This window comes from Elephas maximus, chromosome 23 (genome assembly GCF_024166365.1).
Source record: "Elephas maximus indicus isolate mEleMax1 chromosome 23, mEleMax1 primary haplotype, whole genome shotgun sequence".
Classification (NCBI taxonomy): domain Eukaryota; kingdom Metazoa; phylum Chordata; class Mammalia; order Proboscidea; family Elephantidae; genus Elephas; species Elephas maximus.
In genome coordinates, this window is record NC_064841.1 from 15,954,820 (window position 1) to 15,980,886 (window position 26,067).

The window sequence follows — 26,067 nt, forward strand, 5'->3', positions numbered from 1 at the left end:
TATGGAGCCCTAGTGGCAGAGTGGTTAAGTGCTCACTGCTAATGGATGGCCAGTGGAGTCTGCTTCCATAAAGGTTTACAGCCTTGGAAACACTATGGAGCAGCTCTACTCTGTCCTACAGGGTTGCTATGAGTCACAATCCACTCAATGACAGTAGTTTTTATTCTTTTTCTATATCTTACTGTGGTAAAATATGTGTAACATAAAATTTGCCAATTTAACCATTTTTAAGTGTAAAAATTCAGTGACATTAATTACATTTATAATATTGCACAACCATCACCAGTATCTATTCCCAAAACTTTTTTATCACCCAAACAGAAACCCAGTACTCATTGAGCAATAGCCCTCCGTGCCTCCTCCCCGCTAGCCCCTGGGAACCACTACTCGACTTTCAATTCTATGCCTTTTACAGCTGTCTTTTTAAAAAACGTACTGTTAGTGGTCCAAAGGAGCATCTTTCTAACTGCACTTTTGTCTTTTCTGGCAGATGACATTTGATCCAGAAATCTTCTTCAATGTTTTACTGCCACCGATTATATTTCATGCAGGATACAGCCTAAAGAAGGTAAATATATAGTGACCAATTCCCTGTTTTATCATCAAGTGGAGAATTTACCTCTACAGATAAAGAAATGGAGCCCAGGTGGTGTAGCAGTTAAGAGCTCGGCTGTTAACCAAAAGGTCAGCAGTTGGAATCCACCAGCCGCTCCTTGGAAACCCTGTGGGGTAGTTCTGTTCTGTCCTATAGGGTCGCTATGAGTCGGAATTGACTCAACAGCAACGAGTTTGGTTTGGTTTTTTTGGTAATGAAGAAACAGTTATTTCATGGACTTACTTTATTTTGTAAGAATATCATTACCTTGAATTACGTGATACCAATTCAAATCTGACACTGTCCAATACACCACACACTAGCTACACACGTGCCTGTTGAGCTTTGAAATGTAGCTAGTCTGAATCAAGATGTGCTTTTCCATGTAAGATACACATTGGGTTTTAAAACTGTAGTATTAAAAAAAAAAAAAGAATGTAAGATATTTCAATACTGTTTTAATTTCATGCTAAAATCACAATATTGGATGTACTGGGTTAAATAAAATGTATTATTAAAATTCATTTAACCAGTTTTTGTCTTGTTTTTTGCTTAGTTTTAATGTGGCTACGAGAAAACACTTTAAATGATGTATGTCTCACATTATATTTGTTTCACGGTGCTATTCTCTGTGATTATAACTAAGGATTTTGCTTGTTAATTAAAGTTGGGCTCATCCATCTGAGTAATAACTCAAGAATGCTTTCCTAATATTCTTGAAACTTTTGATACTCACAGAGAAAAAGCCCAGTTTTGCAGTTTCTATCTGCTTGCCTGACATCACTTAGGCATAGCCTGGAATGTGCATATTTCGTAGTCAGTCACTCACATAATAGTCTAAGCGCTGCCATCCCTGTGCCATAGGGGCCTGGATGAGTTCTGAGATGCAGAGGTAGGAGGATTGCCTTTCTTCTGTCCATCTCCAACCATGGGAGATCCCTGGAGCTCTCCTCCAAGTGGACCAGCCATCACCAACATCGAGACAGCTTACTCACTACAGACCTTCATTTCTTACATGCTCCAGGCTCCCTCTTGCTGTCAGTTCTGGCTACTCAGATCCCACTTCAACACTGGAAGGGAATTGCCCAAAGTAAACATTTGGAAAGATTTAGAAGCCTGGATTTATTCAGGTCAGCCCTCTTCATTTCCCAACCCCAGCACTAAGTGTCAGATTCATTAAAACCAAGTAAATTGTTGTAGGTTGTAAGGTCTTGCCCAATCCTTTCAGAAGACATACAAAGCAGAGATCCAATAAAAGTCAAAAAGCAACTTAAATCCTTTAGTGCAGTGTTTTAGGAAACGCCGAAGAGCTTCCATTTAGCAGAAAATGTCTCAAAAACCACGTCCTCCACGAATTGTCCCTCCATTAATTTCCTGCTGGAAATTGCCCCAGTCCCTACCCTCTCTCTCCTCCAGTCAGTCCTGACTCTCGTCTCTCTCATCCCTTCCCTGTCACCCTCCAGATGTGTCTCTGTTTCCTGTTTCTCTGAGTAACCTCTGACCTTTGCAAGTGTAAATCAGTGAAGTCTCTATCTGCACAGTAAGGCCAGGGACTGAGCCTCCAAAAACAAAATTGGCCTAAGCAGTGAGGGAGGGAGAGGCTTTGAAAATGCCTACATTAATTTTTACTTCCTGTTACACTAAGAAAAATGCTGATGCGCTATAACTTGTTTTTTTTTTTTTTTTTTCCTCAGAAACACTTTTTTCAAAACCTAGGATCTATTTTAACTTATGCCTTCTTGGGAACGGCCATCTCCTGTATCGTCATAGGGTAAGTGACCTTGGAAACTCAGGTGGCAGTGGGCTCAGTGATCTGAGAGAGGAATCTCACACTTCCAGGACTCACACTGGCTGGGTGAATTGTCTATTGTTTTTCAGCGGACCACATCTTTATGCATTTTTCTGACTCCATTCCTGGGCTTCCAGGTTTTCTGACAAACACAAGGTTTCAAATCAAAGCAAACTGGATTGCTGGAGTTTCTATCTGAGTTCTGGGCTTCTGATTTAGGGAATCTAGATAACTTGGCTTGAGTTATATGAAGCACACTGCATTCTTTTTTGGCTTGAATAATGCAGATAAGCACGCTGCATTCATTTTCTATCCTCTCTGCAGGACCCTGTGCGTATTTGACAAAAGTACGATAGTAACCATATGTCAGGGGTTTTGTTTCTAAAGGAACATTTACAAGAGAGCAGTTTGAAACATAACACCTCTAGATATCATCAGAGTTGTTTAAGGAGGGGATGGCTTTTTGGTCAATACACTAGAGAATGCAGACTCCCCCCCACCTCCCATTACATTTTATTGGTTGTGCTGCTGAGTCCCAAGTTTAACTACACAGACTGTGGTTTGCAGCTCACTGTAAAACCAAGTGTGGAACGAAACAACAAAGTCAATCCAATTCACTTATAATCCTATCTGACGTATTTAAGCTCACATTGTAAAAAAAAATCCAGCTGTTAGAACTATGATGATGTCTGAAATTGTCTGATGCAGCCAACTCTGCCCTTGACTTTTACTGCATACAGCTGTTAAAACCATAACACAAGAAACTGAAGCTAAAACACACAATATTCACTCCTCCAGGCCTTCTCTTCTGGAGTGTTTAATGTGTATCTCTGGAAGGCTGTCTTTAATTGTACCTGAAAGCAAGAAAATGTTGTGTTGGTTAAAGCACTGAGCAGCTCAGGCCACATTATATGAATGTCCATTGTACATATTACGTATACATTCATATAATAAAAATGTCCAGCATGGTTAAGGCAGTGAGAGAGTTCAGAGTTTAGCACCTGCTGTTGGAGGCTTGCAGAAATGTACACTGAGGAGCCTCATCAAGCCTGGACACCCAAGCTAGAGGTCTTTAAACTGTTTGTGACCTGAGACACAGGGTACTTGATCTTTCTCAACGCATGTTCTGGAGAGAACTTTTCTGTTCTATGGTTATGCCGTAGCTAAGTATTCAAATTTCAGAGCTGGCAAGGGCCTTAGAGATGTATCCTCATTTTAGGTGAGGAAAGTGACATCTTGAAAGGCTAATTAATTTGTTCAGGTTCACCCAGCTATGAGAAGCAGGATGTAGTCAGAACAGAATTCAGGTCTTTGGCTCCGGATCCAGCAGGTCCCACCATCGCTCCCTCTTCCTATGGTAATCTCTGTAGAAGTCAGTTCCTATACATTAACAGAAGTCTCTGACACTTGTCAACTCTAACAAGTGCTCACTGAGTTATAGCAAAGATTAGTTCTAGTAGTCCTATAATAACGGGAAGTCTGAAACACTCAATGGATCCAAATTCTAAACTCACGTACAATGCTGTCAAATTATGGAGTTTTCATTATTACCCTGTTTCCTTTGTACAACTTAGTTCAGGTATACATCAGTATGTTCATTGTATTATATGCTTTTACTATCATGACAAATCTAAATTCTTTCTTGGATATTTCAGTATTCTATAAATAAGTCTCTAATGATCTATCTCTCTATTTCTCATCTAGGTACAGTGTATGTGTGTGTATAACTGTAAATTGTATATAATTGACTTGTTCTAAAAACTGTCAGTTCATGAAATCTGGTGATTTTTATTTACTGAAGGTAAAAGAATAAGAATCTCTTTTAATTGACTTTAAGAATACAATTAAGAATTTATAAAGGAAAGTGTTTTGAAGGAAAAGTGAAGCCCTGGGAAAACATTTAGAACAATGTTTTTTGTTTGACCTGGGCATAATTTGAACAACAAAAACTTGTAGATTGTTCTCTTAATGTGGGTCATTACAGTAGATTCAAGTGCAGAAATGACAGACAACTTAAGGATTTTAGGATCTTACCTAGCAAGCGGGCCCCTGGTGGTGCAGCGGTTAAGCATTTGGCTGTTAACAAAAAGTTTGGCAGTTCGAATCCACCAGCCGCTCCTTGGAAACCCTGTGGGGCAGTTCTACTCTGTCCTATAGGGTTGTTATGAGTCGAAATCGACTTGACGGCAATAGGTTTGGGTTTTTTTTTTTTGTCTCTAGCAAGGCAAGGGAATCATTTTAGAGTTTTAGCTTAAGGATGACAAGGTCAGATTTGTATTTTGTGAAGGTCATTCTGATGGCAGTGTGAAGGAGAAATTTTAAAGTAGGGGAAAGATGGCAGACAGGGGACCACTTAAGAAGCAATCTCTATATGCCAGGTTGCAAATGATGAGGGCCTGGGCACAGGCAGTGGCAGTAAAGGTGGGTGTGAAGTCATCAGCTAAATGAAATCCCGGGAAAGAATGGGATCAGCCAGGGAAAGTGTGTGGCGTGAGAAGGGAAGGGACCTAGGGAACAGCCCTATGTGCAGAAAGTGAAGAGATGCTTTCAAAGCAACTGAGAAGTATTGAACCCAGGAAATAGGAAGGAAACCATCAGGGCAGGTATCGTGGAAGTCAGGGGAAAAGGTAAGGGGGGTGGGGTCAACAGTGTCTAATACACAGGGAGGTCAAGTGGGATAGGGATTATAGAATTCATAGGGTTCAGCACCCAAGGGGAAACGCTGGTGGCGTAGTGGTTAAGTGCTACAGCTGCTAACCAAAAGGTCAGCAGTTCAAATCTGCCAGGCGCTCCTTGGAAACTCCATGGAGCAGTTCTACTCTGTCCTATAGGGTCACTATGAGTCAGAATCGACTCGACAGCACTGGGTGGATAGCACCCAAAGGGTGATGAGTGACTTCACACTTAGTTTATGGGTGGAAATGAGAAAAGGGTACTGGCAAGCCCAATTGTTTTGGGTACTGTAAGATGAGAAGTAAGAACTGATTTTTATGCTGAAGATCTCAGGATATAATTTCAGAATTTTTGGAGGCAAGTCACATACTTAAATTCAGACCAAATTGGCACTTCTATAACGTGGTGACCCCATTATATGAGATATACTCAAGCCTTAGAAAATGACCCGTTACGTTTTTCTGACAAATTAATGGTAACAACAAACATTTATTGAGTGCTTGATATGTACCGTGCCTTTCCTAAGTACTTTATATGGATTATCTCATTTAATCCTCAAAATAATCCTATTAAGTAGATACTATTATTGCCTTCATTTAACAGATGAGACAGCTGGGGTTTAAAAAGAATAATACAGTGGTAAGTAGTAGAACTGGGATTAGTAACTGAATAGTTTGGCTCCAGAGTCAGATTCTTAATGTGAAAAGATTGCTTTACTTCCGTTTGTTGAATGTTCGCAATGAAAAAGAAAAATGTCTGAATCGATCAATATTCATTAAGATGACACAGGTTTCTTATTGGCACAGTAGGAGTTCTAATGGACCTGGGAGGTTCTGATTTGAGAATTCTACCAAAAGGAGTTCACAGCGTTAATTAAGAGGAAGAAAGGCTGCCTGGATTTATGTGGATATATTCATACTTGGGTGGAATGATCAGGAGGAGAGATTCAGAACAGTCAGTTAGATTGGTCTCTTTGAGAATAACTTCATAGAGGAGGTAGATCCTGGGTAGTTATTGAATGGAGAGGGATGAGGCAGGATTTTTCATGCCATCAAATACATTAGTCCTGGTGGGAACATCATACAAGTTTCCAGGTTGGAAAGTAGGTTTCCCGGAGGAGTGTGGGAGTAGAAATGCTGGCAAGTCAGCTGATAGATGTCCACCCAGCTCAGGACAGAAATTTGAGAGGATGTGAAGGCCATGGAGAACAATTGTGGGATGTAAATTAAACTCAAATCTTGCAGGGTTTGCAATTCATCGACAGTATTTTAGTCTCACAGATGAAGTATAGTCTTCTGTAGGTAAAGACTGTATCTAATCAAACTACAGGTTAGTTATAGTGCTGGACTCAATTGCTTTATCTGAATGAAAGAATTCTTAAGTAAGCGTTATGAACTAATACCACTTTAGAAATTAGATGTAAGCCATCTTTATATTATATGAGAAAGTTTAATAATATCCCTTCTGAAAATAAAATCAAAGTTTTTTTTTAAAAGATGGTTCTTGAAGAATTCAACCACCCTTTTCAGAGACCCTCCCCTCCCCTTTTTATCACTTAAGAAATGTTAAAAAAACCAAAACCAAACTTGTTGCCATCACCATGATTCCAACTCATGGCTACCCCATCTGTTACAGCATAGAATTCACCTCTATAGGGTTTTCTTGGCTGTAATCTTTATGGAAGCACACCACCAGTCCTTACTTCCATGTTGGCACTGGGTGGATTCAAACCACCAATCTTTGGCTTAGTGCTAAGAGCAAACCCTCTGAGCCACATAGGGAACCTATTATCTCTTAAAAAAAAAAATAGCCCCATGTGTTTGAAATACTTCTCTACTCTTTTCCTCCATCTTTGGGGATTATTCCTGTATCTTTGAACCTCTGTCTCCACCCACATGTGCCACACTGATGTATCACAATGATAACCTACAGAATGCTCACTGTCAACATACACACTTTGTCCTAACAACACCTTGGTATACATGAAAAGGTTTTTTAAGAAAAATGAAAACTATATTTTAGTTTCTCCGTTAACGAGGAGTTAAAACAAAGAGCTACAATTTCAAGACAATTTGAGGAAGAGAGGTGAATCTAAGCAATCAAGAGTGGGTTATTAATTATATGAAGAACTCACTTTTCAAATCTCATCCCACATGCCAGGCCCTCAGCTAAGCTTTTTGCATGTACTACTTCACTTTATTCTCACAATAACCCTATGAGGCGGGCACCATTATTATCCACGTATTGCAGATGAGGATGCTAAGGTTGAGGCTTGCCTGAAGTTACACAGTAAGGAAGTGGGAGGTAGTAAATGCAGAGCAAGTCTGACTTCAGAACACGCTGCCTTAGAATCTCCTCCTCCTAACATTATGCTTTACAGTTCTTGTAGTGTTTTGCAGTTAGTAGCTCTATCTGTGAGACAAACCAAACCCTCAATAATTTCAGATTCTTACGTTTATCATTATAGCTAGCCATCATGAAAAATCTGATATTTAAAAGTTAGCTGTGAATATAATTGCAAAGAAGAAATAGAACCCAGCTTTTCTAACTGGAAGTAGTTGGAGAGATTTTGTGAATCTATTTTACTTAGTTAAAATTGGTAACCCACTCAGGAAAATGTGGATTTAGAAGTGTTAGGTGGTTAACATTATTTATATCCATACCTCCGGAATGTTGATTCTCCTGTTGGGCTCTAATACATACCTCAGGGTCATGCCTAATATCCCCGCCCATCTGTCCATGAGGCATAAGAGTGAAGGGGCATGAATGTTCTTCTTCCGCCCTCTGTGTTGTCATGTCCGCTGACCTGGGAACCATCAGACCTAGGTGCCTTAGGCACTGGTTCTGGAGTTGTTGTTACTCTGTCCTGAACTAAGATAAATTATGGCGATGCTAAGTAACTGCAAAAAGCTGACTCAACCTAATAGACGGGACACATTTGCTACTATAGAACCAAACCCTGAGGATATATAGTCCATATATGGAAGACAAGCAATACTTCAGTATCTTAAGCTCTAATCCTGGGAGGCAAGGGAGATGACTTAGAGCAAGGTTCTTTTTTTTTTTTGGTTTTTTTTTTAATTAATTTTTACTAAGCTTCAAGTGAACATTTACCATTCCAATCAGTCTGTCACATGTAGGTTTACATACATCTTACTCACTTCTCCCACTTGCTCTCCCCCTATTGAGTCAGCCCTTTCAGTCTCTCGTTTCATGCCAATTTTGCCATCTTCCCTCTCTATCTTCCCATCCCCCCTCCAGTCAAGAGTTGCCAACACTCTCTCCAGTGTCCACCTAATTTAATTGGCTCACTCTTCATCAGCATCTCTCTCCCCCCCACTGACCAGTCCTTTTCATGCCTGAGGAGTTGTCTTCGGGGATGGTTCCTGTCCTGTGCCATCAGAAGTTCTGGGGAGCATTGTCTCTGGGATTCCTCTAGTCGCATTCATATCATTAGGTATGGTCTTTTTATGAGAATTTGGGGTCTGTATCCCATTGGCCTCCTGCTCCCTCAGGAGTTGTCTGTTGTGCTCCCTAGCAGGGCAGACATCGATTGTGGCCGGGCACCAACTAGTTCTTCTGGTCTCAGGATAATGTAGGTCTCTGGTTCATGTGGCCCTTTCTGTCTCTTGGGTTCTTAGTTGTTATGTGGCCTTGGTGTTCTTCCTTTGCCTTTGCTCCAGGTGGGTTGAGACCAATTGATGTATCTTAGATGGCTGCTTGTTGGCATTTAGGACCCCAGGCGCCACAATTCAAAGTGGGATGCAGAATGTATTCATAATAGAATTATTTTGCCCGTTGACTTAGAAGTCTCCTCAAACCATGTTCCCCAGACCCCAGCCCCTGCTCCACTGACCTTTGAAGCTTTCATTTTATCCCGGAAACCTCTTTGCTTTTAGTCCAGTCCAATTAGGCTGACCTTCCTTGTATTGTGTGTTGTCTTTCCCTTCACCCAAAGCAGTTCTTATCTACTGATTGATCAATAAAAAACCCTCTCCCTCTCTCCCTCCCTCCCCCCTTTGTAACCACAAAAGTATGTGTTCTTCTCCGTTTTTTCTATTTCTCAAGATCTTATAATAGAGGTCTTATACAATATTTGTCCTTTTGCCTCTGACTCATTTCGCTCAGCATAATGCCTTCCAGGTTCCTCCATGTTATGAAATGTTTCACAGATTCGTCACTGTTCTTTGTCGATGCGTAGTATTCCATTGTGTGAATATACCACAATTTATTTACCCATTCATCCGTTGACGGACACCTTGGTTGCTTCCAGCTTTTTGCTATTGTAAACAGAGCTGCAATAAACATGGGTGTGCATATATCTGTTTGTGTGAAGGCTCTTGTATCTCTAGGGTATATTCCGAGGAGTGGGATTTCTGGGTTGTATGGTAGTTCTATTTCTAACTGTTTAAGATAACGCCAGATGGATTTCCACAGTGGTTGTACCATTTTACATTCCCACCAGCAGTGTATGAGAGTTCCAGTCTCTCCGCAGCCTCTCCAACATTTATTATTTTGTGTTTTTTGGATTAATGCCAGTCTAGTTGGTGTGAGATGGAATCTCATCGTAGTTTTAATTTGCATTTCTCTAATGGCTAATGATCGGGAGCATTTTCTCATGTATCTGTTGGCTACCAGAATATCTTCTTTAGTGAAATGTGTGTTCATCTCCTTTGCCCACTTCTTGATTGGGTTGTTTGTCTTTTTGTGGTTGAGTTTGGACAGAATCATGTAGATTTTAGAGATCAGGCGCTGGTCTGAGATGTCATAGCTGAATATTCTTTCCCAGTCTGTAGGTGGTCTTTTTACTCTTTTGGTGAAGTCTTTAGATGAGCATAGGTGTTTGATTTTTAGGAGCTCCCAGTTATCTGGTTTCTCTTCATCATTTTTGGTAATGTTTTGTATTCCGTTTATGCCCTGTATTAGGGCTCCTAGGGTTGTCCCTATTTTTTCTTCCATGATTTTTATCGTTTTAGTCTTTATGTTTAGGTCTTTCATCCACTTGGAGTTAGTTTTTGTGCATGGTGTGAGGTATGGGTCCTGTTTCATTCTTTTGCAAATGGATATCCAGGTATGCCAGCACCATTTATTAAAAAGACTATCTTTTCCCCAATTAACTGACACTGGTCCTTTGTCAAATATCAGCTGCTCATACATGGATGGATTTATATCTGGGTTCTCAATTCTGTTCCATTGGTCTATGTGCCTGTTGTTGTACCAGTACCAGGCTGTTTTGACTACTGTAGCTGTATAATAGGTTCTGAAATTAGGTAGAGTGAGGCCTCCCACTTTCTTCTTCTTTTTCAGTAATGCTTTGCTTATCCGGGAGTTCTTTCCCTTCCATATGAAATTAGTGATTTGTTTCTCTATCCCCTTAAAATATGACATTGGTATTTGGATTGGAAGTGTGTTATATATATAGATGGCTTTTGGTAGAATAGACATTTTTACTATGTTAAGTCTTCCTATCCATGAACAGGGTATGTTCTTCCACTTAAGTATGTCCTTTTGAATTTCTTGTAGTAGAGTTTTATAGTTTTCTTTGTATAGGTCTTTTACATCCTTGGTAAGATTTATTCCTAAGTATTTTATCTTCTTGGGGGCTACTGTGAATGATATTGATTTGGTTATTTCCTCTTCGGTGTTCTTTTTGTTGGTGTAGAGGAATCCAAGTGATTTTTGTATGTTTATTTTATAACCTGAGACTCTGCCAAACTCTTCTATTATTTTCAGTAGTTTCCTGGAGGATTCCTTAGGGTTTTCCATGTATACGATCATGTCATCTGCAAATAGTGATAGCTTTACTTCCTCCTTGCCAATCTGGATACCCTTTATTTCTTTGTCTAGCCTAATTGCCCTGACTAGGACTTCAAGTACGATGTTGAATAAGAGTGGTGATAAAGGGCATCCTTGTCTGGTTCCCGTTCTCAAGGGAAATGCTTTCAGGTTCTCTCCATTTAGAGTGATGTTGGCTGTTGGCTTTGCATAGATGCCCTTTATTATGTTGAAGAATTTTCCTTCAATTCCTATTTTGGTGAGAGTTTTTATCATAAATGGGTGTTGAACTTTGTCAAATGCCTTTTCTGCATCTATTGATAAGATCATGTGGTTTTTATCTTTTGTTTTATTTATGTGGTGGATTACATTAATGGTTTTTCTGATATTAAACCAGCCTTGCATACCTGGTATAAATCCCACTTGATCAGGGTGAATTATTTTTTTGATATGTTGTTGGATTCTATTGGCTAGAATTTTGTTGAGGATTTTTGCATCTATGTTCATGAGGGATATAGGTCTAAAATTTTCTTTTTTTGTAATGTCTTTACCTGGTTTTGGTATCAGGGAGACGGTAGCTTCATAGAATGAGTTGGGTAGTATTCCATCTTTTTCTATGCTTTGAAATACCTTCAGTAGTAGTGGTGTTAAGTCTTCTCTGAAGGTTTGGTAGAACTCTGCAGTGTAGCCGTCTGGGCCAGGACTTTTTTTTGTTGGAAGTTTTTTGATTACCGTTTCAATCTCTTTTTTTGTTATGGGTCTATTTAGTTGTTCTACTTCTGAATGTGTTAGTTTAGGTAGGCAGTATTTTTCCAAGAATTCATCCATTTCTTCTAGGTTTTCAAATTTGTTAGAGTACAATTTTACGTAGTAATCTGAAATGATTCTTTTAATTTCATTTGGCTCTGTTGTGATGTGGTCCTTCTCGTTTCTTATTTGCGTTATTTTTTTTCCTTTCCTGTTTTTCTTTAGTCAGTCTAGCCAATGGTTTATCAATTTTGTTAATTTTTTCAAAAAATCAGCTTTTGGCTTTGTTAATTTTTTCAATTGTTTTTCTGTTCTCTAATTCATTTACTCAATTCATTTAGTTCAGCTCTAGTTTTTATTATTTGTTTTCTCCTGGTGCCTGATGGGTTCGTTTGTTGCTCACTTTCTATTTGTTCAAATTGTCGGGACAGTTCTCTGATTTTGGCTGTTTCTTCTTTTTGTATGTGTGCATTTATCGATATAAATTGGCCTCTGAGCACTGCTTTTGCTGTGTCCCAGAGGTTTTGATAGGAAGTATTTTCATTCTCGTTGCTTTCTAAGAATTTCCTTATTCCCTCCTTGATGTCTTCTATAACCCAGTCTTTTTTCAGGAGGGTATTGTTCATTTTCCACGTGTTTGATTTCTTTTCCCTAGTTTTTCTGTTATTGATTTCTAGCTTCATTGCCTTGTGGTCTGAGAAGATGCTTTGTAATATTTCGATGTTTTGGATTCTAGCAAGATTTGTTTTGTGACCTAATATGTGGTCTATTCTAGAGAATGTTCCATGTGCACTAGAAAAAAAAGTATATTTTGCAGCAGTTGGGTGGAGAGTTCTGTATAAGTCTATGAGGTCAAGTTGGTTGATTGTTGTAAGTAGGTCTTCCATGTCTCTATTGAGCTTCTTACTGGATGTCCTGTCCTTCTCCGAAAGTGGTGTGTTTAAGTCTCCTACTATAAATGTGGAGGTGTCTATCTCGCTTTTCAATTCTGTTAAAATTTGATTTATGTATCTTGCAGCCCTGTCATTGGGTACGTAAATATTTAATATGGTTATATCTTCCTGATCAATTGTCCCTTTATCATTATATAGTGTCCTTCTTTATCCTTTGTGGCGGATTTAAGTCTAAAGTCTATTTTGTCAGAAATTAATATTGCTACTCCTCTTCTTTTTTGCTTATTATTTGCTTGATATATTTTTTTCCATCCTTTGAGTTTTAGTTTGTTTGTGTCTCTAAGTCTAAGGTGTGTCTCTTGTAGGCAGCATATAGATGGATCGTGTTTCTTTATCCAGTCTGAGACTCTCTGTCTCTTTATTGGTGCATTTAGTCCATTTACATTCAGCGTAATTATAGATAAATAAGTTTTTAGTGCTGTCATTTTGATGCATTTTCATGTGTGTTGTTGGCCATTTCATTTTTCCACATACTTTTTTGTGCTGAGACGTTTTTCTTAGTAGATTGTGAGATCCTCATTTTCATAATGTTTAACTTTATGTTTGTTGAGTCGTTACGTTTTTCTTGAGTTATGGAATTGATATTCCTTTTTGTGGTTCCCTTATTATTTACCCCTATTTTTCTAAGTAAAAACCTAACTTGTATCATTCTATATCGCCTTGTATCACTCTCCATCTGGCAGTTCAATGCCTCCTATATTTAGTCCCTCTTTTTGATTATTGTGATCGTTTATCTATTGATTTCCATAATTTCCTGTTATGTGTTTTATTTTGTTTATTTATTTATTTTTTAGAATTAATCTTACTTTGTTTGTTTTTGTGCTTTCCCTATTTGAGTTGCGTTGATATCAGGATGTTCTGTTTTGTGACCTTGTATTGTGCTGGTACCTGATATTATTGGTCATCAGGCCAAACAATCTCCTTAAGCATTTCTTGCAGTCTTGGTTTAGTTTTTGCAAATTCTCTAAACTTATGTTTATCTGTAAATATCTTAATTTCTCCTTCATATTTCAGAGAGAGTTTTGCTGGATATATGATCCTTGGTTGGCAGTTTTTCTCGTTCAGTGCTCTGTATACGTCGTCCCATTCCCTTCTTGCCTGGGTGGTTTCTACTGAGTAGTCTGAACTTATTCTTATTGATTCTCCCTTGAAGGAAACCTTTCTTTTCTCCCTGGCTGCTTTTAAAATTTTCTGTTTGTCTTTGGTTTTGGCAAGTTTGATGATAATATATCTTGGTGTTTTTCTTTTTGGATCAATCTTAAATGGGGTTCGATGAGCATCTTGGATAGATATCCTTTCGTCTTTCATGATGTCAGGGAAGTTTTGTGTCAGGAGTTCTTCAACTATTTTCTCTGTGTTTTCTGTCCCCCCTCCCTGTTCTGGGACTCCAATCACTTGCAAGTTATCCTTCTTGATAGAGTCCCACATGATTCTTAGGGTTTCTTCATTTTTTTAAATTCTTTTATCTGATTTTTTTTCAGCTATGTTGGAGTTGATTCCCTGGTCCTCCAGAAGTCCCAGTCTACATTCTAATTGCTCGAGTCTGCTCCTCTGACTTTCTATTGCGTTGTCTAATTCTGTAATTTTATTGTTAATCTTTTGGATTTCTACATGCTGTCTCTCTGTGGATTCTTGCAACTTATTAATTTTTCCACTATGTTCTTGAATCACCTTTTTGAGTTCTTCAACAGTTTTATCAGTGTGTTCCTTGGCTTTTTCTGCAGTTATCCTAATTTCATTTGTGATATCTTTAAGCATTCTGTAAATTAGTTTTTTATATTCTGTATCTGATAATTCCAGGATTGTATCTTCATTTGGGAAAGATTTTGATTCTTTTGTTTGGGGGGTTGGAGAAGCTGTCATGGTCTGTTTCTTTATGTGGTTTGATATGGACAGCTGTCTCCGAGCCATCACTGGGAAACTAGATTTTCCAGGTAATCAGCTAAAAAAAAATGCAGTCAGATCCCTATCTGAATTCTCCTTCTGGCTCAGGGTATTTGGATGTTAATGGAGCCGCCTGGGGAGGGTGGGGGAGGGATCAGAGAGCTAGGCGTGTAGCACCACAGAATATAGAGCTGATCCCCGCATTCACGCTCCACCCCCGTCCGCCAGAATCCCGGCAGGACAGCTCCCCGGTTGGGACGTTACTCTCCCCGCTCCAAGATCAGTCACTTCCTCTCGGGGATTTCTCCCTCCGGTGCACCGCACCGCTCGCGTGAACTGGGTGGGCGTGGCCCTCACGAACAGCTGGGCCCGCCCCCGGGGTCTATTCAGGGGAATGCGCTCACACCCCGCCCGCTCTGGCCAAGATCCCAGCGGAACGGCTCCCCGGCTGGGACGCTGCTCTCCCCGCTCCAAGACCTGTCACTTCCTCCCGGGGATTTCTCCCTCCGGTGCACCGCACCGCTCGCCTTGAACTGGGTGGGCGTGGCCCTCACAAACATCTGGGCGCCCCCCCCAGGGGTCGCTTTAGGGAAATATACCTGATCCCCACGCTCGCGTCTCACCTGCTTCCCGCCAAACTCCCGGCGGGACGGCTCCCTGGCTGGGATGCTGCTCTCCCCGCTCCAAGATCAGTCACTGCCTCCCGGGTGCTTCTCCCGCCGGCTGCGCTGCTACGCCACCCGCGCCAACCAGCTAGACTCCCTCCTGGGATGGGTTCGGGGGGGTAGGGCTGGGCCCCTTGTCTGTGCCGTCTGCCCCCCTGGGCTCTGCCCCAGCCGGGTCTCCGAAGGTCACCTGCCTGGTACACTGGCTCTTAGTCCTGAAAACGATCGCTGTCTGCCCGTATTTGTTCGTTCTCCGTCTCTAAGTCTGTGTTTGTTGTTCAGAGTTCGTAGATTGTTATGTATGTGATCGATTCACTTGTTTTTCCGAGTATTTGTTGCAAGAGGGATCCGAGGTAGCATCCACCTAGTCCGCCATCTTGGCCCTGCCTCTAGAGCAAGGTTCTTAACCCAGGGACCTGAGGGGGTACATAAAAAGACTTCGAGGAGATATTAAAAAAAAAAAAAATTAAGCCCCCTTAAATTATCCATAAATCTTTCATGGGAGACAATCTACATAACTTTCACCTTCATCTGCTTTTCTAAGGAGTTGCTATCTAAAAGGCAAAGAACTACTATGTTTTTCAAGAGCATGAGCAAATAAATAGTTGGGGCAAAGAAGATTTTATATATCTGCATATTCAGTTAGAACTGAAGGGTTCTCTAGGATGCATACAAGATGACCATAAGGTCTGGAGACATGTGTGCTCTTATTTGACCATGTACTGTAATACAATGACAATAAATTGTTTATTATTTAGTTGCCTGTGTTTCCAGACTTGGTGGCCGTTCTGTATATACACCTAAGAGTAGAATTTCCGAGTCATAAGTTCTATGAATGAATATTTACTTTTACAAACTAATGCCAAATTGTTTCCAAAATGGTTGTACCAATTTTCTCTCCCATCAGCAATGTATGGAAACCCTGGTGGCATAGTGGTTAAGTCCTACAGCTGCTAACCAAAAGGTCGGCAGTTTGAATCCACCAGGCACTCCTTGAAAACTCTATAGGGCAGTTCTATTCTGTCCTACAGGGTCGCTGTGAGTTGGAATCGACTCGACAGCAACGGGTTTGGTTTTTGGTGTGGCAGCCATGTATACAAGTTCCTGTTGCTTCATGTTCTCTCCAACTCTTTATTTTTGCCAAGTGGATAGGAATGAAATAGACTTTCATTGTGGCCTTCACTTGTATTCCCCTGATTATTAATGAAGTTGATTATATTTTCATATGGTACCTGCTCAAGCTTTTTTATCATCTTTCTATTGAGTTTTGTCATATTTTCACTAATTTGACTGAGTTCTTTATACATTCAACATACAATCCATTTTCATTTTTCTCCTAGTTTGCGGTTTGTATTGTCACTTTATTCATGATTGCAAATTTATTTCACTTTAATAAACAGAAGTTCTTAAATTTAATGTAGACACATTTATAAATCTTTTCTTTCATGATTAGTATTTTTGATATTGATTAATAAATCCTTTCCAACTCCAGGGTCAGAAAGATACTGTCTTCTAAAGTGTTTTAAAGTTTGGCCTTTCGCATTAAGTCCATCCTCTGGAACTGATTCCTGTGTATGATGTGAAATAGACATCCAATTGATTATTTTCTCAGGTGGATAAACAATTATTCTAACCTCGTTGATTGGCTAGCCCCACCTCCCCAGGATCAGCAATGCTTCTCAGCAATGTCTTGTGGTTTCTGTTTCTGGACCCTTAGTTTTATTTGATTGATTTATAACCAAGATCTGTACCAATACTATATTGTTTTAGTGACTATACCTTCAAAATAAGTCTCTATGGGCTATAGGGTAAGACATGAAGGATATCCTTCTTCCTCATGAGTGCCTTGTCTATTATTCTTTCGTATAAATGTAAAAAAAAAAAAAAATTTTTTTTTAATAAATGTAGTCCAGTATATGTACCTTTGAGTATATGATTTTTAAATTTATAGATATATTTTAATACTTTGTATACATTTATATACCTTATAACTATATTTCTGAGCATTTCCTTAAGGAGCAGCTTGCACATGTTTATCAGGAGGCATGTATAAGAATATTCAAAGCAACTCTGTTCACATTAGCAAAAATCTGGAAACAACCCAAATGCCATTAAAAGGAGAATAGGCAAATCAGTTCACATTATGTGATATTACACATCAGTAAAAATCAATGAAATAAAGTCATCTATGACAATGTGGGGAAACCCTGGTGGCATAGTGGTTAAGTGCTATGGCTGCTAACCAAAGGGATGGCAGTTTGAATCTACCATGCGCTTCTTGGAAACTATGAGGCAGTTCTGCTCTGTCCTATAGGGTCGCTATGAGTCAAAATCGACTCGACAGCACTGGATTTTTGGTATGACCGTATGGATGAATATTAGAAACATAATGTAGGATCAATAAATCAAGCCCCATAAGATTCCTTGTGCTATGACATCATTTCATAATGTTCACAAACAACCACAATTAATATTTTTAGGCACACATGCATGTAAGCATGAAGACATACCGTATTTTTACGCAAATAATGTATGCCTTCTCTGTTTATTTGGCAATTGCTCCCTGTCCCCTTGAGGTATTTTCATAAGCACGCTATGCTAATTGTTTTTACAGCAACATGTGAAAAAAATTGGCATAACGGAGCTTACGCAAATACCTCGCAGGGCAAGGCAGTGGTTGGCACGTGCTATTTGTGTAAAATATGGTATATGCATATGTTTAGTATGTAAGGGAATTAAAAAACAAAATTCAGGGGAAGGATCATTTCTGGGAGAGAGGCAGAAGGATGGGATGGGAAGAAACATGAAAAAGATAAGTTATTGGAAATATTCTGGCTCTGGGGTTGGGGTGTATTTCCAGGTATTCAATATATTATTAAAATTTATAATTTACATCTGTCTTCTGCATTATTCTCTTACATGTGTCAATCATATTAAAAAGAAAATAAAAAGAACAACAAACAGAATGAGCTATTTAATAGATTTCTAAAACTCTGCTTGATTACAGTGCTCTCTTCCATTTTTGGGAAAGCCTGATGCTTCTGTTGTTTCCCTCTGTGTGTATTTTAACATGAACAACTCAGGCTAGCAGGCAGCACCAGAGAGGCAAAAGAGCCACGAGTGTAATTTCCCATATCCCTGGGTTAGCGCTTATCAACCACAAAACCCCTATGTCTTCCTTCTCTCTTCTCTCATCTGTCCTCACCTTCTCTTTTCTTTCTCCCCACTCTATTCCGCTCTGTCCCAACCATGTTTTCCTCACTGCCTCTTGTGACAGTGCCTGGGCTGCTGCTCTCTATGACTCCATTTTCAGTGGGCTGCAAAACAGCAGAGCTCAGGGAAGCTGTGTTGAGTCAGGCTAGAAGGCCCCATGTCTCCTCCATGCATTCATTTCCTCTCTGTATTCTGAGCTGGCACAGTAATAGCTGTCAGTGGTGTCAGAGAGGAAAATAAATACACTGCTGCCCTGACACAGCCAAATAGAAAAAGATAATCTCTAATCTGTCAAGTACAGTGTGGTTTCTCATATCACAGCATGCAAGGACTGTATTTCTGGCAGCAGAGAGAAAAGTGAAGTTCATAAGACAAAGAAACAAAAGGTAGGTTAGATGGGACCATGGAGAACATCAGAGATGTAGTCTGGAGGTATAAGAGGCAAAGTAATCAGAGTCCTGTGAATCTATGCATTGTTCACCAATCTGGTCATTCCATCAGAGCCTTGAGGATGCCGGAGATAGAATGATAGGACAGGACAGAGAAAAAGAATCAACCTCTGAAGGAATCAAAAAGCAAAGCAAATAAGGCCTAACTTCCAATTAGGAAGAGAAACATTGAAAGTCAAAGTAGGAGAAAAAAAAATATGTGAGATTGTTGATGTGAAAAAAGAGAAATCTTTAGAAATAAAACGGTATAAGAGTAATTCAAAAGTAATCTGTTCTGAAAAAGAATTTACCTGAGAAGTCTCATTATTAAACAGTTTATCCTAAGAATTCTAACTACACGATTCCTTTTAAATGAAATATTCAAGCTTTGGAATGTCCCAGTTCACCTTCATTCTTCAATATCCTAAACACCAAATGAAATATTTTTCTCAGCTTGACTGAAACCTGATAGAAGAGCTACAGTAAATGTGGCTTGGCTGCTACACACACACACACACACACACACACACACCCCAACTTCATTCAGAGGAATGGTAAAAATAAATAAGGGAAGTATATCAGTTATCTGTTGCTGTGTAACAAACTACCCCCAAATTTAATGGCTCAAGACAACAGCCATTTTATTAGTTTACAATCTGTAGCTCAGCAGTTTGGCTTGGGCTCAACTAGGCAGTTCTTCTTTGGGCCTCATCCAAAGTCACTCATGTGACCACAGTCATGTGGTGGCTTGACTGTGTTTGGATGGTCTAAAAGGGCCTCACTTACATGTCTGATAGTTAGCTGATTTGTCTGAGGGGCTCAGGTATGACAGCTATTCTCTGCTCGATGTAGCCTCTCATATCTCCTTAGGCTAGACTTGGCTTCTTCGCATGGTGGTCTCAGGGCAGCATTCCAAGAGGACGGGAGTAGAAATACAAGGTCTCTTGAGACCCAGCCCCAGAAGTCACATGATGTCACGTCTACTGTATGGTATTGGTCAAATTATTACAAAAGCACCTAGGGTTCAAGTCATGGGAAAACAGACTCTTGATGGGAGGTGCAGTAAAGTCACATTCCAAAAGAGAATGTATACAAGGATGGGAAGAACTGTGATCATTTTTGCAACAATCTACCACAGGAAGAAACTATAAAATATCTTCAGGGCATTTATATGAGGAGATCAAGGAAGGAGGTAAGAGAGTAGTTAGGTGGTGATATGATCTGAATGGGGCAGAGAGGTTAAGTGGATAGAACTGGCTATTGATCAGCTTTAGAGACAAATGCTGTCATCATCGACCATCGATTTTCTGGTTTCTACCATAAACTCACTTGGATTTGACTGTCAAATACGGCACAATTTAGACCTCATGTGTTAACTCCTTCCATCCTTGCCTTATGTTCACTACTAGACTTAACCTTTTAGTTGTCATTATCTTGCTTTCAGTACAAGTCAAAAATTATCTCCATCGAGTGAATCAATATATTAATGAAAAGATTTGAGAAATGCGTATCCTTTTGTTAACAAAGAGTTACTAAAATTAAACCCGTTGCCATTGAGTCAATTCTGACTCCTAGCAAGTCTATAGGACAGAGCAGAGCTGCTCTATACCGTTTCCAAGGAGCAGCAGGTGGATTCAAACTGCCGACTTCTTGGTTAGCAACCAAATGCTTAACCACTTCACCACCAGGGCTCCAAAGAGTTATTAGTAATAACAAAAGTGATAAGAACTAGCTTTTCTGGTGCATTTATTTACTTTGTACCTGACCTTGAACTGACCATCTTGCATTTGTCATCTCATTTAATCTTCATAACAAACACCAGAGCCTGTGTATGCTAAATTCACCCCTCCAACTCAGTTTGTGTCCTTGGACGAGCAGCATCAGCATCACCTGGAGCTTGTTACAGGTGCAGACTCTTGAGGCCCACCCTGCACCCCATGAATCCTAACCTGTGTTTTAACAAAAGCCCCAGGTAATTGCTGCCAAGAATTTTGCTATCCTGCACTCCCAAACTTGGCAGAGAGTTTTAACATCTTACTTAGAATTTAGTAAGAATGGACTGTAAGAATGGAGATCGTTTGACTTGCATTTAATCCATATTATCCAGGCTTCATTGAAACTAAACCAAATCAATTAATTTTATAATTCACGTCTACAAGATTTATATGGCTGTCTGTGTCTGTGCAAGTGTCTGGGTCAAATACTGTGTGTACATTATGTAGAAGATAATTGGTAGAAAACTGTTAGTCAGGCACACAGAACCATCACAGTGAGACATGCTCAGCTTTCTGGTCTAAGGATTTTAGCACTCCCAGGGTGGGAGGTGCTCTACCTGATTTAGCAATTACACCCTGATGTCATTAAAATGAAATGGCCCCAATAAAATGAATAAAAGTCAATCTTAACTACAGCTCTGAGAGGCTTTATTGCTCAATTTCACCCCTACTTATTAATTCCCACTGCATTAGAGGTAGCTGTAAAAAAAGGTTTCCAATAGGCAAGGTGCATTATCAACAGGATCATGAATATGAACGATGACATCATTGCTTTAGCTGCCATGAGCAAGTGTAATCTTGAAGGTTATTGCTCCTGGGTGATAGGAGCCCACAGTCCTCCTTTTCACATGGTCTTGCCCTCATGTCCAGTGGTTGCATATCCTGATCCCACTTATCCTTCCTGCAAAATGTCAATATGGTTTCAACATCTATGTGAATTTGATCTGATTTTAACTGGATTTTTCTTAGAATCACTGTTGCAGTGCATTGTGAAGTAGGCTACTCAATCTTTTCCTTTTCTGGTCAGAGACACCATATCATTTGGTTCCCCTCCTCAAATAAGTTCTATAGCATATGAGATATGATGGTTATAATGATGATAATTGCTTACATTTATTGAACATTTACTTTGTGCCAGTCAATGCTGGGCATTTTACATTCATTAAGTGAATTCACTTACCAGGCACTGCCCCCCCCCAAAAAAAAATTTTTTTTTTTTGTCATCATAGGATTATATATTTATTTCTATTATAGAATTCTCTCCCATTTTCTTTATTGTAACAATTTCCTACTTTTTCTTTAGGATGTCAAAGAGCTTAGAAAGGTATTTTTATAGATATTTTTATTTGTAGAATGGACTCTTGCCCAACATTTTTAAAATTTGCATTAGAAGCTCAGTGTTCTTGAAAAAGAATGTCCACATTACGAATCTTTTACACAACACCTGTCTTTGTTAATGAATAGAATATACCAGATATTTCCTATGGCCCCACAGCCCAACATTGAGTGAAACTTGGAGATTCTTTGTCCCCTTAAGTTTAAAAACACTCAAAGTCTACCCACCTTGTTTTGGGTAGTGCTGTGGTTGACCAGTCTGACGATGGCCCATCCACAGTTCTGTATCTGTCATTGTAGTTCACCAAACCAAGCTTGTTGCCATCAAGTCAATTCCAACTCATAGCGACCCTATAGGACAGGGTAGAACTGCCCCATGGGTTTCCAAGGAGTGGCTGGTAGATTCAAACTGCCAACCTTTTGGTTATCAGCCAAACTCTTTACCACGGCACCATGAGGGCTCCATCATTGTATCAGGGGGTCCTAAACTAGCACTAGAAACTGGACTCTGTATGGCTAATTGGAAGCTTTCCCTCTGATGAGCCTCAACTCTATGGTGTCCCCTCCCCCCAATCCCTTAGTATATATCTTATGTGGACAATGCTTTCTTAATTGCCTATATTTAACCTTATTTCTTCTATTTTCCAGAATGGATACTAGCTCTCCTGAGGGTCTTTCTTCTCTTCTTTAAGTGTCCAAACTACACTACGGACAAAGTCATGATTAGATACAAGGTTTTCATGAGAGTGATCATGTTTTTTCTTCAGCCTCTAATTGATTGTGATTCAATAGTCACATTTCTGAGGGTCATTTTCTCAATGGCTATGATCATAATATCCTCATAATGTTTTTTGGTTGCATGCAATGTGCCAAACATTGTCTTCCCTCCAAATACTAAGCATAATTTTGTCACCTGTTACTAATTGGCTCTTTCTTCCTTGGTCTTAATGTGCTACTTCTATTTCAAAGCTTACTTATGTGTTTAGTTTTTCCTATCGATTTTGTTTAACTTGGCTCCCATCACTGGGCTCTCCTCTACCCAGGCAAATTTATGCCTTCTAATACATGTCGAAAAATAGCTTACATGGTTGTGAAGGTGTTCATTTTAATTTGCAGCCCAAAAGTATCTATTCTAGGTTACAGACTTAAGACCTCCACAGAAATCAATAACCTGATTATTTAACAAGTTGTCCACTGTGGCTTACAGGGGTAAATACAATTATAGCCTTATCCCAGCAGAGAGAAATTAAGAGTGTAGAAAAAGTAAACATTATCCTTTAATAGTGGGAAGCAAACGGAAAGAATTAAGTGGTTTATTGGGGTCTAGGAAAAGAACTTCACTTCGAAATGACCAAACATTTATATAGGAAGGATACTCTGATGTTAAAAAAAATGGGCAAAAACGTGTTATTTTCATAGCTCTTTACACTCTTCACAAAGTGTTTTCCTGTAGGTTACTTAGTGGTATTTCACAATCACCATGTAAGACAGACAAGGGCTGGAATTATCCTACTTTATGGATAAGAAAACTGAGGTTCAGACAAGTTAAATTACTTTCTCAAACACCTTTAGTTAGTATTGGTCAAAACTGGGAATAATATCTATTACTTTTTAATTCCTGTTGTTGTTGTTGTTAGGGGCCGTCAAGTTGGTTCTGACCCATAGGGACCCCACAGGACAGAGCAGAACTCCCCCACATGGTTTCCAAGGAGAGACTGGAGGATTCAAACTACCAATCTTTTAGTTAGCAGCTGAGCTCTTCACCACTGCACCACCCAGGCTCCTGTTAATTCCTAGATTTGTACAAATGCTTTTCATAGGTTAAGGGCCTACCACACCCCCAACTCCCCTCCCCTGTTAAACACTGAATATAAGTAAGTAGAGTTTGAGATTTATGATAGATGTAATAAATAATAACAGATATATATATATATACTTGTGTGTGTCTATATGTATATATGTATCCATAGCTTTCGGTGTTAATTTTTTTTTAATATACATATTATTTCAATTGCCCATCAGTTCAGCCAGGATATGAAGTTTCCCCCAAAGACATCCCCAAACAAGATCCAGACATGAATAAAATTCCAATGAAAACCTTTAGGACACTGAAGGTATAAAACTTCATGTCATTGAAAGGCTCTGGCATTGATAATAGTGCTATGTTCATAGAAGCCTGGACACCTGAATGTAGGTAATGTCAAGAGAAAATTACATACACAGAGCATGCAAGTCAACCAGCATTAAATCACTCAATTGCAGCCCAGATTATACTTTTCAGGAACTATATCTAATCTTTTTCCCCCTCGACTGATGTATTACTTCTACCTATGTGCAGTTTAGCTTGGTCACTGCCAATAAATCTTTTTGTAAGGAAAATGGTTTTCCTATAGGAAAAAAGTACAGAAATCTCCACAAAGGTATTTCTCTTTTTCCTTTTGAATTTAATGAATTCTTCATATATCTGATTAGAAAAACATAGCTATTTTTAACATATAAGCTATTCTCATTATTCACAGTAGTTATGTTTTACAAAGTCACCATGAACCCTGAATTAGGGAATACTGAACCGTTGTTCCTAGGGAAAATATAGGGCTAGATTTCTGTGAGCCTCTGGTCACAATATTTTCATCAACTGATCAGTATATAACCTTGTTTTGTGTGTTTCCATTTAAAGACACCTTAGTTAATATATATTGTTGATCCATTAACATCGAACTCATGGCCCACAGCACTATAATGCACACCTGAACAAAGTTTATCTAAGATACGTGTGTTTTTCCGTTAGGCTCAGTACAGCCTTCTTGTCCTAAGGAATACTAGACAGACCATCAGCACTAGGTTTTGGGGCCATTTTAAATAGTGAAATCACCAACAAAAAACACAAAAATTCAAAAACTGTGGCACTGAATGGATCTCAGAAAGGGCCCTTGTTTACAGTGTAAGAGCTGAAACAAGACGGCAGAGCCTTAACCTCGGCTGGGAGCAGGCGTGTTGTGTAATTCAAAGTTTTCACTGCTCCATGCATGTCCACAAATGATGACAAAGTGCTGTGCGTGAATATTGATTTGGGGTTACAGAAAAATCTTAGCGAGCGGGAGAATTCACAAATACAGAATCTGTGACTAATGAAGATCAACTGTGTTGTTGTACACAGTTGCCAGGTGATTTCTAACCCTTGTTTTTCTCTTCCTCCCTACCTCTTAGTAGGATAAGTTGACAAGGGACATACTTAGGCATTGGTATAGTTCCAAAAAACAATTCTTGGCTTCCATCCCTCCCACACTGAAGAATTACACCATACAGACACAGTTATGGGACTTTTGTTTTGGAGTCCCACAAGATGAAAAGGATTTCACTTAACCTTGAATTATTCATAGCTGTTTAGATACTTTGAAACATATTTTGAGTCCTGTTAAGTCCTGCTCTTGAGACAATTTAGTTATAAGCACATGTCAAAATTGTATTACAATCTTGCTGAAAGGGGAAAAGGTCCTTACTACAACATTATTCAAAGTGCTGTCTGCTGTCCTGTGTTCATCTGTGAGCTGAGTTACTGGTCCGAGAGAAGGAGTCCAAAAACTGAGAGTTACCGTTATGAATATTCATTGTGATCTGAGAGTTGTGTCTGGTGAATCTGATAAGAAAAAAAGATTGGAGCTTGTGTTTTCTATATCATAAAAATATTGTTCTTCTTGAATTTTTTTTTTTTTTTTTTTTTTGCACTTCATAAAAAGCATTGGTGGCAAGAGCTGGAAATAATATTAGTTGTATATTATTATATATTATTTTGGTTTATGTATATATATAGCCAAAATCCATTGTGGTAGAGTTGATTCTGACTCATAAGTGACCTTATAAGACAGAGTAGAACTGCCCCATAGGGTTTCTAAGGAGTGACTGGTGGATTTGAACTGCCGACCTTTTGGTTAGCAGCCAAGCTTTTAACCACTGTGCCACCAGGGCTCGCTCTCTCTATGTATATGTACACACACACACACATATATATAATAATAATTATATATATATATACACACACACACACACACACACACACAAATGTATTTAAAAGCTCCTTCACCACAGAGAGTTTGAGAAACAATGCAATGTTGCGGGGGGGGCGGTAATTCAAAGATTCCCTCAGGAGGGGTGTTTCATGTAGGAAAAGAAAATGAATACAGGATGTTTTAGATAAAAAAATAAAAGTTTGGTTAAAGTTCACTAGGTGAGTGAGT

General features: G+C 39.3%; 1 protein-coding gene across 1 annotated transcript in view; it reads left to right on the forward strand.

The window, feature by feature from the left end:
• SLC9A9 (solute carrier family 9 member A9) overlaps positions 1 to 26,067 on the forward strand; it is a 659,769-nt gene that overhangs the window by 52,483 nt on the left and 581,219 nt on the right. Inside the window, exons 3-4 of the mRNA XM_049867356.1 lie at positions 491 to 568; positions 2,290 to 2,366. Coding sequence (XP_049723313.1) covers positions 491 to 568; positions 2,290 to 2,366 — 155 coding nt within the window. The remainder of the gene's footprint in view (positions 1 to 490; positions 569 to 2,289; positions 2,367 to 26,067) is intronic.